The 15,946-nt window shown below is 38.5% G+C and overlaps 1 protein-coding gene across 1 annotated transcript in view; it reads left to right on the top strand.

Annotated features, from left to right (window-relative positions):
- LOC138175995 (coiled-coil domain-containing protein 3-like) overlaps window positions 1-15,620 on the top strand; it is a 124,908-nt gene extending 109,288 nt beyond the window's left edge. The window contains exon 3 of the mRNA XM_069106663.1: window positions 11,370-15,620. Coding sequence (XP_068962764.1) covers window positions 11,370-11,645 — 276 coding nt within the window. The 3' untranslated portion in view covers window positions 11,646-15,620. The remainder of the gene's footprint in view (window positions 1-11,369) is intronic.
- Window positions 15,621-15,946: the final 326 nt, after the last annotated feature.

The following is a 15,946-nucleotide window of genomic DNA, read 5'->3' as shown; positions in this document are numbered from 1 at the left end:
AATAAGTTGATCATGCTTAGAACTTTGTGCCTCAGTTTACCTTTATTTTTCATAGAACAATGGTTTTTAGATTGGGAAGTATGAAGCCAGAAGGGTTAATAGGTAACTGAAACCAAAGAGGAGAGGTAGTGTAGTGTAGTATGGCTGGAGGGCTGTATTGAGCATCTTCATGATCTTGGCTAAATGACCTCACTTCTCACTCTCAATTAGCATATTTGTAAAATAAGGGGGATGAAACTAAAATTCTTTCCAACCCTAAATCTATGGTAAATGAGGAAGCAGTAAGAGAGTTGGCACTTAGTGTCCTCAAATGTCTTTTAACTTACCAAGCCGAGGCAAACTTCATTTCAGGGTTTTCAATGAATTTGAAGGACTGAGATGCTATTGGTAATCTCTGCAGAATTGTGAAGAATAAGAAAGGTGATTTGGGACCTGATATGGGGAAATATTGTCTTGGTTCTTAAGAAGGGAGGATTCTTTAAACCATAGGCTAGTGAATTTGACTTCAGCTCCTGGCAAAAATCTAGGTTTATGAGAAATACAGATAACTTTGTACTTACATGTGTTCTAAAGAGAGCAAATCATGCCAGTTTAACTTAATTTTCTTCTTTGGAAAAGGTTATTAGTCTCCACAAAATCCTTCACTGATGCTTCATTATGGCACAGAGGTAATCCTGGGTTCTGAAGGACTATGCCATCAGAGTTTATGTTCTGGCAAGGTATACCATGCTGGAAAGGCTTCAGGTACGGACCTGTGTTGTGAGGGCCAGCCTAGCTCCAGTGAATATGGTGAGGCTTATCACCAGTTAAGTGGCCACATGGTAATGAAGTCTTTGGTCTTGGCAATCTGTGAAACAAAGAAAAATACATAATGGTCTGCAGTCCTGGACAACCTTCTTCAGTGATGAATGCAGAGTGGGAAAGGGGGTCAGAGAGTGAGGAATCATACACTTTTAGACAGCCTGTAAATCTCAACTTTATAGTTGGTACATTAAATGTGAGCTCTTTGAATTATAATCAATGAGTCAACACCACAGGAGGAACTAAATCATATCAATTCTGACACTGATTATAAAGGAAACCAAGAGAGAGGGAAAATTGCAGCTAAATGGAAGGATGGCTCACTTGGAGAAACAACAAAAAAGATGGTGGGTTTTATCATATTCCCAAAGGCAAGAAGAAACAGTATTTCATAGGAATTTAGTCACCTCATATTGCAGTGCTCAGGATATTTTCATTAAGATTGCAGTGAAAATGATTGCAGCTTATAAACATCAGCTGGAGAGAGTGAAGATGTATAAAAAGCATATTTTAAAATTCTATTTGATAGATAGATTGCACAATGGATAACGGAGTTCTGAGTCTGCAGTCTGGAAGACCTGAGCTCAAATGTGATCTCAGACATTAGCATTGTAAAACAAGCAAGTCATTAACCCTCTATTTGCCTCAGTTTCCCCCACTGTACAATTGGGATACTAATAGTACCTGCCTCACAGAATCAAATGAAAATAATATTTAGAAAGTGCTTAGCACAGCACCTGATAACATTGTAGATGTTTACTAAATGCCTATTTCTTCCCTTCCTTTAAGACTTGTTATCTTGAAGATATAATCACCATAAACTTTGATATTCAATTACTTTAATGCAAATGTCAGAATAGGTAAAAATGGCAGAAAATGTATTAAAAGGCATGACTGAGGAAGAAGAAATGAAAGAGGTCAGACTTACAGATCAGACAAACATAAAGCTTTCATATTATGAATGCATAAATAGTGATGAATTATCACTTAGCTTATGTTACATATTATTACATACACAATTATTTAAATTAGCATTTATAACTGATACATGTTGTTATATATTATATACATGATTATTATGTCAATAATAATAAATTATTCTTCTAATGAAGAATTGGTGGATGCTTGTATAACAGCAACCACACTGGCATACCCAGGAAAGATAGCTGTTCAGGGGGTCAATAATCTTTTTTAATTACATTCATTAGTTCAGGGGGAAAATCAGCACCCCAAACTTCAGAGAAAATCCAAACAAAGAAAATAGAGAAAATACAACCAGAGAAATAAAGACCAACAGACAGGGCTTCTAACTATCTGAAAAATTAGCACAGATCAACAGGTACATCCAACTGTCTGACCAAGGCAATACGTACATAGTTACCAGAGAGAGAGTCACCAGCATCTGGGTTTTTCAAAGGTGGGGGGCTCATTAAAGGCTACCCAGAGTCTCATCTGGTCAAATCACAAGGAGAGAGGGAGAGGAAGAGAGAGAGAGAGAGAGAGAGAGAGAGAGAGAGAGAGAGAGAGAGAGTGTGTGTGTGTGTGTGTGTGTGTGTGTGTGTGTACCTGAGGGTACTACAACCCTTGTGACTCAGTGCCTAATTAGAAATTAACAAAAGGTGTGAAAGTCTTCCTACAAGCAAGCCTCCCCTAAGCAAAATTCCCTTAATGGGTTCCACCTGAGGCTTATTAATGGGCAGGGAAGATCTTAAATCCCATTAACATCACAGCTTGTCTTTGCAAGCACCAAATAATATCATTTAAATGAATTGATTTTAATATACAGGAAAAATGTCATTGATATAAGATTTATTCCTGAATCTGCTGCCCATATAAAGTCATACCACTGGCATGTCAGAGTAAAGGTCAGAATTACTATTAATATAAAAGAAAGCAAAATAGTAAGAAAAACTATAAAAAGATTATTGGAGAAAAATTAATCCTGAATTATTCAAATAAGTAATCAGTAATAAAAATGGGCAATGGACAGCATAAATGACTTCAATACTGATTGTAATACTTTTATACAAAAGTTTAAGAAATATAAATCAACTGCCATAACAAATATATCCAAAGAACTTAAAAGATAACTTACTCATCAAACTCTTGACCTTACTTGCAAAGCCGAGATAGGTTGTGGCCAAAGTCAAGATTATAAACTCATTTGTATAATTTTATGAACAAGAAATAAGAAGGATAATGGATGATTATGAGTACTATCACCTTAAGAAGTAGAAGATAGCCAGTTTAAAGAAAACTTGGCCGAAGAGCCAACTAAAAATGTTCTCAAAGACATTTAAATATAAAAATGCAAAGAGTACAGGAAGAAAAATGGAAAATACCTGCAAATATTTTTTATAATAAACTATTTTCTCCACCAAGGAGAGTAAAGCACTCATACTTAGACACTAATATCACAGTCCTGGGTATACTTATAAGGGAGATAGAAATTACACTAAAGAAAACAAAGATAGCAAAAGCAACCAGATTGGGTCAAATATAGAGATATGAGATCCATGTTAGAAACAACACAACGATGATGACATTAAGGAATCAATTTATAAGTTATGAGAAGGAAAAAATACCAAAAATGTGGAAAAACTTAGGCCTAATGAACAACCAAAAATAACCAAGAGAACATTAATTATTACCCACCTAAAATGCCTACTTTCCCATCATTGTAAATGTTTTTTTTGCTTGTTTTTGCTTTTTGTACAGGGGAAGGCAGGATAATTGGTGTTAAGTGACTTGCCCGAGGTCACAGGGCTTGTAAATGTTAAGTGGTTGAGATCGGATTTGAACTCAGGTCCTCCTGACTCCAGGGCCAGTGCTTTATTTACTTCGTCACCTAGCCACCCCAGTAAAATTTTATACAATAATATATGCATGCATTGGAATCTTTAATAGAGTCAGTCATGTGCACATTGAGGGCATCATCAGTGATAGTATTAGGAGGGAAAAGGCAGGTTTTTGTAAGTGATGTTCTATGATAGAACACATTTTTATTATCTTGTAATTGAATGATGTAGAGAATAAAATATTTGATTGTGCTTATTCCTTGCTGACTATAAAAAGGCTTTTAATTCAGTGGAGCAAAATGGCCCCTCTAGGCAGTTGTGCAACAAGGTGTGTCCCACCCTTTATCAAAATCTTCCAAGGTACCTTAAAAGGTAGAACCACAGAAATAATTCTTTCAGTGACACAGATAATAAACATGAGACTAAGTCTGAAAAAAGGTGAAATTTATGCTCACTAAAGGTATATTTTTGCCAGTGTGATGGAGAAGAATCAGAATAACATCCAAGTTAATGTGTAATTCTCTGTGGATTATGAGATGCTCCAGATGTTCCTATTTATGGATGACAATGGACTGATTTCCTCAAATTCCAAGACACTATAGCCCCTCATGACAAAGATCTGTAATCACTCAAAAGAATTTGGCACTGCCATCCACATAGGAAATACCAAGTGGATGAAGAATGGCTATTGCCAAGATTATGGCATGCATTTCAATGGACAATTTATAGAGCTTGTCCATCATTATTATCACACATACATGAATCAGACAGTAAAAATGGACAAATTAAGCCCAGATTCAAACCAAAGGAGAGTGGACTGGAATGCATTCAAGAAATTTGAAAGCTCCTTTAATTACTCCTAAGCATCTTCTGAAAACAAGGTCCATCTTTTCAATAGCAACATTCTATAGTACAAATGTTGATGTATTGCAGAGAGGAATAAAACCCAACAGTCTTGCAATAATTAAAAATGAATATCAGGGTGGCTAGGTGACCCAGTGAATAGAGCACCTGCCCTGGAGTCAGGATGACCTGAGTTCAAATCCAGCTTCAGATACTTAGTACTTACTAGCTGTGTGACCTTGGGCAAGTCACTTAACCCTAGTTGCCCTGCCTTCCCCCCCAAAAAAGCTAAAAAAATCCCCCAAATGAATATCAGTAGAGGTGTTTATTATGGGTATGAGCAGGTGGCAACATGACATGAATAAAGAACTTCTAAATAGAACAGAAGTAAATTATGTCAGGGAAATATTTGACTGAAAGAGAGGATGGTCTTGGCACAAGATAAGGGAAAGGTATATCAAGGAAACAGACTAAGTGCTCCCTCAGTATCCTTATATCAGGAAAAAGTGAGGAAGGCCTCCAGCTCACTGAAGGAACTGTCTGTGGCAAACTTATAAGAGGACAGAGACCAGATCACACATATTGCTGGACTTATGGATTTCAGTCTGGAGGGATTATCACTGGAAGAACACCCAAATCAACAAGATACAAATCTGATCTGTTTGAATATTAATCTAGTAAGGTTAAGGGAATTATTTGAGCATTGTTGTCCAGTCATTTCAGGACCTCATTTGTGATTTTCTTGGCAAAGATACTGGAATGGTTTGACATTTCCTTCTCCATTTCATTTTACAGATGAGGAAACTGAAACAAAGAGGGTTAAGTGACTTGTCCAGGGTAACACAGCTAATAAGTGTCTGAGACTAGATTTGAACTCAGGAAGATGAATCTTCCTGACCCCAGCACTCTATCCACTGTGCTACCTCTCTCTGCCTCTTAATTAGGCATAGTATTTCTGAATTTCAGCAAGACATTTGATAAAGTCCTTCAGTATGTTGTAGATAAGGAGGAACGATGTGTGCTGCATGATAGTGAAGTTAGTTGGATTTAGAATTGGTTGGATGATTTAACCTAGACTGGGACCAAGGTCTACCAGAGAGAACAACAGAGAACTAAAACTTCCCTTAAATCAAGTATATTGGACAAAGAGAATTTTGCAGTGACCTTTAAAAAAGGGCTCAATGTTTTTCTTTTGCAAACAGAAAATTTTCTTTTGTGATCAGAATGACTAGCCATATAAGCACCTACTATGTTCCAGGTACTACCAAGTACTTAACAGATCCTCACAACAATCCTTTGAGGTAGGTGCTATCATGATCTCCATTTTACAATTAAGGAAACTGAGACAGAGTTAAGTGACTTTCCCAAGGTCACACAGCTACTAAGTGTCTGTGGCTGTATTTGAACTCAGGTCTTCCTGACTCCTGGCACAGTGGATAGAGCACAGCAGATAGAGAAGAGGGCCTAGGACAAGATACCAGGGGAGACCCATACTAAGGAAGCAGGAGAAAGATGATCAAGCAATAATTCAGCAATGATTTTGGCAGACTAGAAATGTGAGGGGAATCTATCAAGATGAATTCAACTCTGAGATTCTGTGACTCAAAGCTGTATTTCTAGCCATTCATTGAGTAGGAAACATGGAACTTCTACAGGATCCTGTTTTCCAGAATTCTTAGAAGAAAAATGCCTTAAAACATCATATAAACATCAACTCTTGTACGTCATTATTACTGGGGGATCGGGAACTTATTTCCCTTCCTCTCCTTTGCACCCCTTCAATTATGAGTCCTGGAAATTGTTTTAGGTGTGATGAATCTTGGTCTCTGGTCCTGAATGTTCAGGAGCTCACAACCTTCTTAGAGGTATCTGGTTGATGGAATGTGACTGTAAACAAATGACCTTAAAGTGATGCTATGGAACGTTTACCTCTGACATTATCGAACTGCATTAGGAGGGGAGTGCGTATGTAGCTACATTCCCTAGCTGGAGCAAAATGCAAAAGATTGAGGGGAGTTGGGTTTGATCGATGGATTCTGACCTGGTGTGAATTTTTGAAGGTGAAGCCAAGAGGGGCTGGAGGAAAACAGTGGCGCACTGGTGTCCCCCATAGCTATAACCATCAGATCTATGACTCCATCTCCTCATGTGGTAGAGTTTTTTAAGTTTGCCCTGCAGTGGCCATTTAGGATTGTGTTATATTTTTTTTCCTTTTTAAAACAGTCTTGACGTAGCTAGTTTATAGAGTCTTTGGAGTCTTCTCCCATCTCATCTCAGATTTTGAATTTAGGTAGAAATAATAGGACCTTCCAGAAATTTCCATATTCTAGGTTTCTGTTCCAGCCCAACTGGAGGCTACTGTGACCAGGTATATTAGAGCTCTGAAAGTGGTTGGGGCCTTGGGGACAGAATATCATCATGATAATTTGGTTGGGATTCTCTGGTCACACTGAGTCAGGCAGTCTTTTGTTCCATCTCCATCTTTGTTTTTGAACATCTTCTCTTCCTTTTAATTCATCCTACTGCTCATGAATTACCTTCTCCTTTTTTCTCCCCTCTTGATTTTCTTTCTTTACATTTTTTGTGTGTCTTTGCTTTTCTGCCACTTTAGCTTAGCATGTAAGATCCCTGAGGAAAAGAGGAGGCATAAATGCTTATTGAATTCAATTAAGTGAAATGATCAGAAACAAAATGTGAAACAAAAAACTGTGTGTGTATGTGTGTGTTTGTGTGTGTGTGTGTGTGTGTGTGTGTGTGTTGTTTCTGGCTTATAATCTCTGTCCTTCAGTTTTTAGATTTTAGAAAATGCTCCATGTGAATAATATCAGTTTTGTTGTTTTATGTTGATTATAAGCTCCACAAGAACAATGGGCTGTGTATGTTGCATAGCATATGTTTTGTATGTCTGAGTGCATTGCTATTCACCCCAGGTGTATGTAATGATTACTCATGAGATGACTTTAGACTTGTTAGAGTCTCCTAATCATTTTCTTAGGGAAACATTACTAGATGGTGCTAGATATATAGTGAGGGTAGAATATAAATGCTTGTTGATAAATGTTGTATAGTTGATAAAAATGCTTGAATGTGGAGGGTTTGAAGAGAAAAAATTAAATAATTTGTATTCCCAACACTTACACAGTCCCTTGCATGTAGTTAGAACTAACAAATGTTCCATTCATTTATTCATTCATTGATGTCCATATGGATTAGGTTGTTAACTTGCCAATAATCTAAGATTGGGTTGCCTGGAAAATTCAGAGAGCAAATAGAGAGCCATTAAATTATTATGGAGGGAAGAAGTTTCCATTGGTTTGTCCTGTTATTAAAGTTATTAAAGTACACACTGGTGACCAAAGAAAGGTCACCGGAAGTTTACTCAGTGTTGGTAAAGTAATTTTTACTCTTGTTGGCACCTTAAATACCAGGCTTGGCATCTTTCTCAAACCCCTGTCTAGGGCCGTAAGAATGGCAAAGGATTAAGAATGGGTAACCCCAAAAGCACTAGTGTGGCCCCCAATTATCAAAAGGAAGAGACCATGCCCTCTTATCCCAACCCTCCCTTGTATCCCTAAGGGGCCATTCATTGCTTCCTAAGGGAGATGTTCCATGTTAAATAACCAGTTCAGGCTGGGTGATGACTTCTTTTCCAGTCAGAAAAGTTCCATTGTCATCAAAGTGCTGGGATAGGTCTGTAAAAAAGCCAAGGGTTTTGGACAGTAGCAATCTGCTGCCGCCGCCAGTACTATTGGGCTATTCTTTAGAGTGGTTTTGTGTTTTCTTTTCTGGTGTCTTTCCAAAGAAAATGCAGTGTTATCCATTATAGCAACTCATTGGCTTTTCCCCTTCCCCAATTGGTTTACTGAAAAAAAATGTAATAAAGCTAGATGGAAAAATGACATGTAGTAACCTTTAGAGAAAAAAAAAAGAAAATTTTCTAAAATGATTTGTTTTCAGAGAGAGAGGAAAAGAGAGGGGGAGAGAAACAGAGACTGACAGAGAAAGGAGAGAGAGAGAGAAAGGGAGGAAAGAGAGAGAGAAGAAGAAAAGAAGAGAAAGAGAGGGGGGAGAAAGAGATTGGTAAGAGATGCACTGAGAGGTTGTCTCTCCTCAAATAATTTCTGCCCTCCTCTAATAAGAGAAGCAGATATTTCTGAGATGATGAGTTGGATTCCAGATTCTTAATTTAGACACTTACTGAATCATAGAATTTATACAGATTTAGAGCTGGAAGGGACATCAGAGGCTGAAGTTCAGAAAAAGGAGAAGTCATACAATTAGTAAAAAGTAATGATTCCCTGACTCCCTGTTCATACTATTCCCATTTATTTCATTATGTAGAGTATAACCATTTAGATGATCACCATTAACATGTCCTCTTTAACTCAGACTTCTTGAATCCACAGACTTAACTAGAGAAATAACCCAATCTTTTGCTAGAAGACTGAAATATGAGACCTTAGTCCTTGTCCCGTCACTGGTTTGTTGCTGGTCAAATTGTTTTTCAGTCATTTCTGACTCTTCATGACCCCATTTGAGGTTTTCTTGGCATGTTTCTCCAGCTCATTTTACAGATGAGGAACTGAGGCAAACAGGTTAAGTGACTTGCCCAGGGTCACACTGCTAGTGAGTGTCTGAGGCCAGATTTGGGAAGGTAAGTCTTCCTGACTCCAGGCCTAATGCCCTATCTCCTATGCCACCTGGCTGCCACTGACTGTCACTGGCAGCATTGGCTAAATCACTGAACAGATTTATGACTGTTTTCATTATCCAGCCTCCTTGCTGGTTTTAAAGGGTGAGGCAATCACTCATTTGTCAGGAAATTCCATATCATCTAATCCAGATAGGTCAAATTCTGTGTCGTTGTCCACACAATAGCAACCATATCACTAATAAGAATAATAAGAGTTAGCACCTCTATAGTGCTTTAAATTAAAAAAGTACTTTACAAAGCATAGTTCATTTGATCTCACAGAAAGTCAAAGAGTTCTTTCTTATGGCTAATTTGCTAATTCTCCTGCAATGAAAACTTCTTTCCTCTTTGATCTTCATTGCAGATGGGGAACATCTGGACCCAGACAACATCATTCCTGTAAAGTGTTTTGAAGTCCTTGAAAGAAGAATGTTAGATAAATATTTATTTTTAATTTATGTGTCTAAAAATGTAGCTTTCGAAGAATATTCTAAAACATCTCTTGAGTGTCTCTTGGATATAAAATTCGGTTATGCTATTTACTTTATTTAGCTCATTTAGAATCTGGACACACATCATCTTAAAATTCCCCAACCCATAACTTTTCTTACTTTTATTTGATAGTTTCTCCTAATGCCTTTCTCTGACTAATTAGTTGAATCCAAACAGGAAAATATGCTAATAGAAGAACCTTTATGAATCCATGAAAGTATTGTGACTTAGTATGCATCCAATATGCCCAGACTGGGTGTGGTGGTGGTGGTAGGGTGCCATTCCCTTCTCTTCAGGGTAAAGACCTCAATCTAGCCAGGAGAGGGCAGTGTTGGACATATTGTCCCATTGGCTCACAGTGGTTTCCTATGGATGTTGGATGCCCAAGTTGGACTCCTAACATTTGGGGAGTAATATTTATTACTATAAAGTTTCAAGGAATGGGAAGAAGGGGGACAGTTTTCATAGGCGAGCCCCAGACTACTTCCTTTGAAGTTCCTCCAATAGGCCCAAACCTTAGATTTTCTGAGGTGACACCTCCTTCATCTTCATTGCCTTCTTTTAATTCAACTAAACCAGTAGAATATTTCTTTTTAACTTTCCTGAAAGATTAAGGGGAAAATAATATTTAAAAGCCCCAACTTATCAGAGCTCCACATGATCACGTTTACTCAGGGGCAAGGCTTTTATTCTTATTTCCCTGTTTTTCAAAAATCTCTGTTTTATTGGAGTTTGAAATTAGGTACCATTCTATTTATTTTATTTGTATCCCCAGCACCAAGCACAATGTCCGGTATATAGTAGCTACTTAATATGTGATTGTTGATTTTTTAAAGTAATGGTTTGAGAATGATTAATTATAGCTAACATTTATATAGCACTTAGTTATGTTCTAGGTATGGTACTAAAGCACATTTGCAGTTATTATCTCTGATCCTCATAACGATGCTGAGAGGTAGGTGCTATTATTATTATTATCCCTATTTTACAGATGAGGAAACTGAGGCAGGCAGCAGTCAAGTGACTTGCCCAGAGTCACACAGCTAGTAAGTGTCTGAGGTCACATTTGAACTCAGGTCTTCCTGACTCCAGTCTCAGCACTCTATCCACTTTACCACCTCGCCATCCCACTGATGGTCAACACATGAAATAAACGTAAGTAAGAAGTGGCCACATTACCAAATAAATATCAGATCAAGTTTTGCACAGGTCAGTTTTTTATAGTAGCTGTCTGGAACTCATCTGGTTTGCCAGGGGCAGTATGGTAAAAGGAAATGGGTTACTATGAAGGGTACCAGACTTAAAGTCAGAAGAGATTCAGGTTTGAACCTGGTTCCCACTTGCCTGTGACCCTGGGCAAATCAGGATGGTGCAGTAGACAAAAGCACTGATTTGGGAACCTGGGTTCAAATCCTGCTTCTGCCATTACCAATGTGACCTTGGAGTGATTCCCTTGCTTTCCCTGGACCTTAGTTTCTTTATCTCCAAAATGAGAGTTTGGACTAAATGACCTCTGATGTCCCTTCCAGCTCAAGATCTTTGACCTCTCCTCAAACCTTATTTTTTTATCTGTAAAATGGGAATAATACTTGCACAATCTACCTCCCAAAATTATTATGAGGAAATAGTTCTGTTGATAGATTTTAAAATGTGATTTTAAAACATGAGGCTAAGAACATGTTTTCTTGGGAAAGGGTTTCCAGAAATTTGCTTTAATTCCTTCTTTGCTGAACTTTCTACAGCTCATGTGTTCATCGGTCCAGAAGGCCCTCTTTGAGGAAGAGGACCACGTTAAGAAACTGCAGCAGAAGGTGGCCACCCTGGAGAAACGGAACAAGCAGCTTCGAGACAGGGTGAAGAAGGTCAAGAGATCCTTGCGCCAGGCAAAGAAAAACAGCCGTCGCATGGAGCTCATGAACCGCAAACTCAGTGAGAAACTGTCCTCCCCGGGGGGTCAGATTCCTCATATCAACTCCCTAAAACAGGAGCATGGCCATGCTGGCTACCTGAAGGTGTGACTCGAGATGCTGCAGCCCAAAGCCAGTCCTGTTGTGCTCTGGTCTTGTAAGCTGTCTCCATTGGGAGCTGGGCATCCTCCACTTAGTGGGGCTTGGGTATCACACATTTGTTATCAAAGGGGCATTGACAATTAGAGTAGTTTATATATGTATATATTTTTAAATCCCATAGAAGATATTTTTATTACACCTTTTGTATAGCCTCATTTTCCTCAGAACACAGAATCAACCCTACTTGTGGATTGCTGGCCTTCCCCTCCTCAATTCAAGTTCAATTAAACAGACATTTATTAAGTATCTTTTATGTACAAGGTACATAAGTGCCAGAAGTATGGCAGTGAAAACTGACCATCTGTGTCCCCGAAGTTAACAACACACGCAGCCAACTATAATTCAAGTTAGAATATGATTAAGTGTATGGGAGATGGCAAAGAGAAACGTGAGAGATTCAGAAAAAGACCGAGCACTTAGAACAGGGAGGATTCAGGGGAGATTATGTAAAAAGAAGCTCCTGAGTTCAGCCTCAAAGGAAAAGAATTCTTTTCCTTTTTCTGTTCTCTTTCTGTTTTTTTCTTTCTCTTTTCCTTCTTTTCTATTTCTCTCTTTCCCTCCTTCCTTCCTTCCTTCCTTCCTTCCTTCCTTCCTTCCTTCCTTCCTTCCTTTCTTCCTCCTTCCTTCCTTCTTTCTCTCCCCCCTCTCTCCCTACCTTTTCCTTTCCTTTTCTCCTGCTTTTTTCATTTTCCTTTCTTTTTTTCTTTTTTGAAATTGGATTCCCTTATCTTGCCTAGGTTGAAAGTACAGGCAGTCATTCACCATCTTGCTCTCAATACTGATCAGCACAGAAGTTCTAACCACCTCAATCTTTCTGACAAGGGCCAGTGCATCCCTCTTTAGGCAGCCTCTGTCCCCAGGGGTCCACCATATTCATGCTTACTTATCATGGAAGCTAGACCAAATTTAACCCCCCTGCTTCAGCTCAGAACTCTCAAACTCAATTGATTTCCAGGTTCAGTCTCTCCAGCAGCAAAGACTTATAGGTATCAACTACTACTGGAGAAAAGGATTTCAATTAACAGAGATGGAGAGAACAGCATCCATTCTAAATGTGGAAGATATGTATATAAAAATACTTTTCATCAGATGCTGTCCTGTATATATGGCTCTACTGCCATTGTCTAGCCATGTTGAGGGCAGAAAAATTTCTACAGCTCTCTGAGATACAGGCAAACAAGATCCCAGGCATAAATGCATACTTTCAGATCTTGCCTCATCTTCTACTGCAGTCTACATATAGAATTAATCATTTTTTCTCCTTAAGCCTGAAACTGAGGATGATTACTTATTAGGGAAGTGGTTAGAATGGATTTGTGTCTGGGTAATGAGATGGACTAATTAGCATCTGAGGTTGCTTCTGGCTGAAATTCTGAGGAGTATATTTCATGATCTCTGGACTTACAATTTTTTTTTTGCTCAAAAAATTTTTTTTGATCCAAAGATTGCACTCTGAGTATTAGTTCCCACCCTAACTTGTCATTTGACCATGAGCTGATCACTTAATTCAGCAAATAGTATATGCAAGATGTACTGTTCTAGGCACTAGGAATACAAAGGCAAGTATTAAATAGTCCCTGCCCTAAGGGGCTTATTTTCTGATAGATTCATGAAAGGTCACTTATGTTTAGGGAGAGAACAATAACAACTTGGGAGGGGGATTCAGGAATGGTTAAGCTAAGAGCTGGTATCTGAGTTGAGTTGAACCAGTGAAGGAAGTCAAGGATTCTGGGAGGCATATAAGAGGAGGGATTGAATTCCAGGTATGGGGGATAGCTTTTGTAAATGCACAGAACATTGTATATATATTTCCTGGTGCCTCAATTTTCTTGTCTGTTAAGTGAATAGTAAACATGTTTAAGTCCCTAGGTCCTATGTCTACCATTACATATAGACATACATATATCATTCCATAACAGTAGGACTACTTCTTTCTGAAATGTCATTAAAATTTCATGATTCTATGAAATTATTCCAAGTATGTCATAAGAATTAAGGCCCCTTATTGAGCCGGAGCCTTAAAATCAATAGAAGTGGTGGTTGAGGCAACATGAGAGAGCATATTAAGAGCTGGCCTCAGTTATGAAGACCTGTGTTCAAGTCTCACCTCTGACACACAGTGGCCATCTGGTGCTGGGCAAGTCCCAACCTCTCAGTACCCTGGTTGGTTGATTGGTCAGTTGTTGTCCTTCATTCTCAAAGAGGACAAAAATGACATCACTATGTTGGGGTCAAGGTACACAGTGCCCATCTGTGACTGATCAGACTAATACGTGCTCAGAAGGATCTACCACAGGTTGGGTGAATATAGTGTGACCATTTGGAGTGGAGATGCCTCTAAATTTGTGCATCTCTTTTGAGCTACTGCAATTTGGCTTGGCTCGTAGAGCACAGCACCTTCTTTGATGTGGGCATGCTATGCTGGGTAGTCCTTTGCCAGTGTACTCTAAGACTCAAAATGGCAGAAAGGTGCTGATCTGCCTTGATAGTAAAAGTCCTTTACAGGGGGTTCCCTACACTGATGAAATCATAGGTCTGATAAAAACAACAACAATTTGTGGTTGTTGAGTCATTTTTCAGTCATATCTGACTCTATGCCCATGTGGGGTTTTCTTGGCTACTAAAGTGGTTTGCTATTTCCTTCTCCAGCTCATTTTACAGATGAGGAAACTGAGACAAAATGAATAAGTGATGTATCTAGGGTCACATAACTAGTAAGTTTCTAAGGCCGATTTTGAACTCAGAAAGATGAGTCTTCCTGACTCCAGGCCCAACACTCTATCCACTACACCATCTAGCTGCCCAACAATAACAACAACAAAATCACAGTCTTTCCATTGATGAATTCTATATACACATGGCTCCAGTTCATTTGTGAAGTGTTCTACGCACCTCCAATTTAGAGAAGATATAACAACATCTTTGGGGCCTCATTTTTTTATTTGCTTCCTTGGGGATTCTTCCTTACAATGAAAAGAAGTGAATTCACCCAACAACATCCACTTAGGTTCAAGATAGTCTTCTTCTCAGGACCTTCCAGTGTAGTAAAGTAACAGTGCCCACCCTACTCCCATTCTTAGGATTTTTGTATGGGAATTTTCTCTCCTTGATGACTCTCTGTTCTACCAGATACATTCACACATCCATTTTAAATCTCCTTCAGTATTTACATAAGATCACTTTATATAAGTCTCCCCAGAGGGTTAATTAGTAGCACAGTTCTGCTGGTGAGCTCAAGTATTTTTTACATTTTTATGATTTTATTCATTTAATTTCTTTGCCTGAAAAAATACCTGAATTACTAGATAAAGAGGTGCTGACTTTGTGCATATTTGATAAAACTTCCATTGTGCTGTTAAGATTACAAGATTTATAACTGATTCTTGATCATTGTCTGAGTATGGGGTCATATGATCATACACTTGAATACATGTTGCTTCTTCAGCCCTTGGTTATGCTATTGATGGAAGTTATGAGATAGACTGATAATTACTTCCTACCATGAGAAAAATTTTGTCTCCTGGACAACACACAGTCTTTTCAGCTCTAAATGGAAATTGCAACGGGAAGTCCATTCTATAGAGTACTGTTCAGATGCAGATATAGCCAAGTGTCTCTGAGGAATGACCAGCACCTTGGACTACAAGAATGGAATCACATTTGGCCAGGACTAGCCATATTGCTAAGTGTCTTCTGTCTACTGATTCCAAGTTTTCTCCATAGCACAAATACTCTCAAAACAATTGGTTGAGGGGGTTTAGATTCCTATTACTTTTTTCTTCTTCTTGGAGACATTATATTAAATTGACTGAATGCCATGGGTGGTTTCTAGAAGTTGCTCAGTGAGGTACAGACATAGGGAACTAATGAATACTTGGTATTTTGTGCTTTTTATTTTTCAATAAATATATACAATAATTACAAGTTGCAGCTGTAAAGTGATGTGTTTCTTTTGGGTCATAGAGTCTCTAGGCTTTCAAGCTTTACATAAGAAAAACATGACAACCCAGACCTTATTGGAAGGGTCAGGTCAGCAGGGACCTGAGAGTAATAGCAGAGGGATCTGAGGATCAGAATTTCTGACCTCACCCGATGGCTTTCTCCATGACTCAGTCTCTGAGTTAACAAAACCAATGCCCATTTCTGCACCTGCAAGAAAAGTTAGCTTCAACCTTTACCTTGCACCCACATGGGACAAACTACTTCATTGCTCACTGTTTGAAAAGTACATAGAGCTCTTGTGCCAAGAG

Source organism: Petaurus breviceps, unplaced genomic scaffold (genome assembly GCF_028583685.1).
Source record: "Petaurus breviceps papuanus isolate PSGF00001 unplaced genomic scaffold, PetGlider_PUasm1.0 80, whole genome shotgun sequence".
Taxonomy (NCBI): domain Eukaryota; kingdom Metazoa; phylum Chordata; class Mammalia; order Diprotodontia; family Petauridae; genus Petaurus; species Petaurus breviceps.
This window is presented reverse-complemented; position numbering and strand designations above follow the sequence as displayed.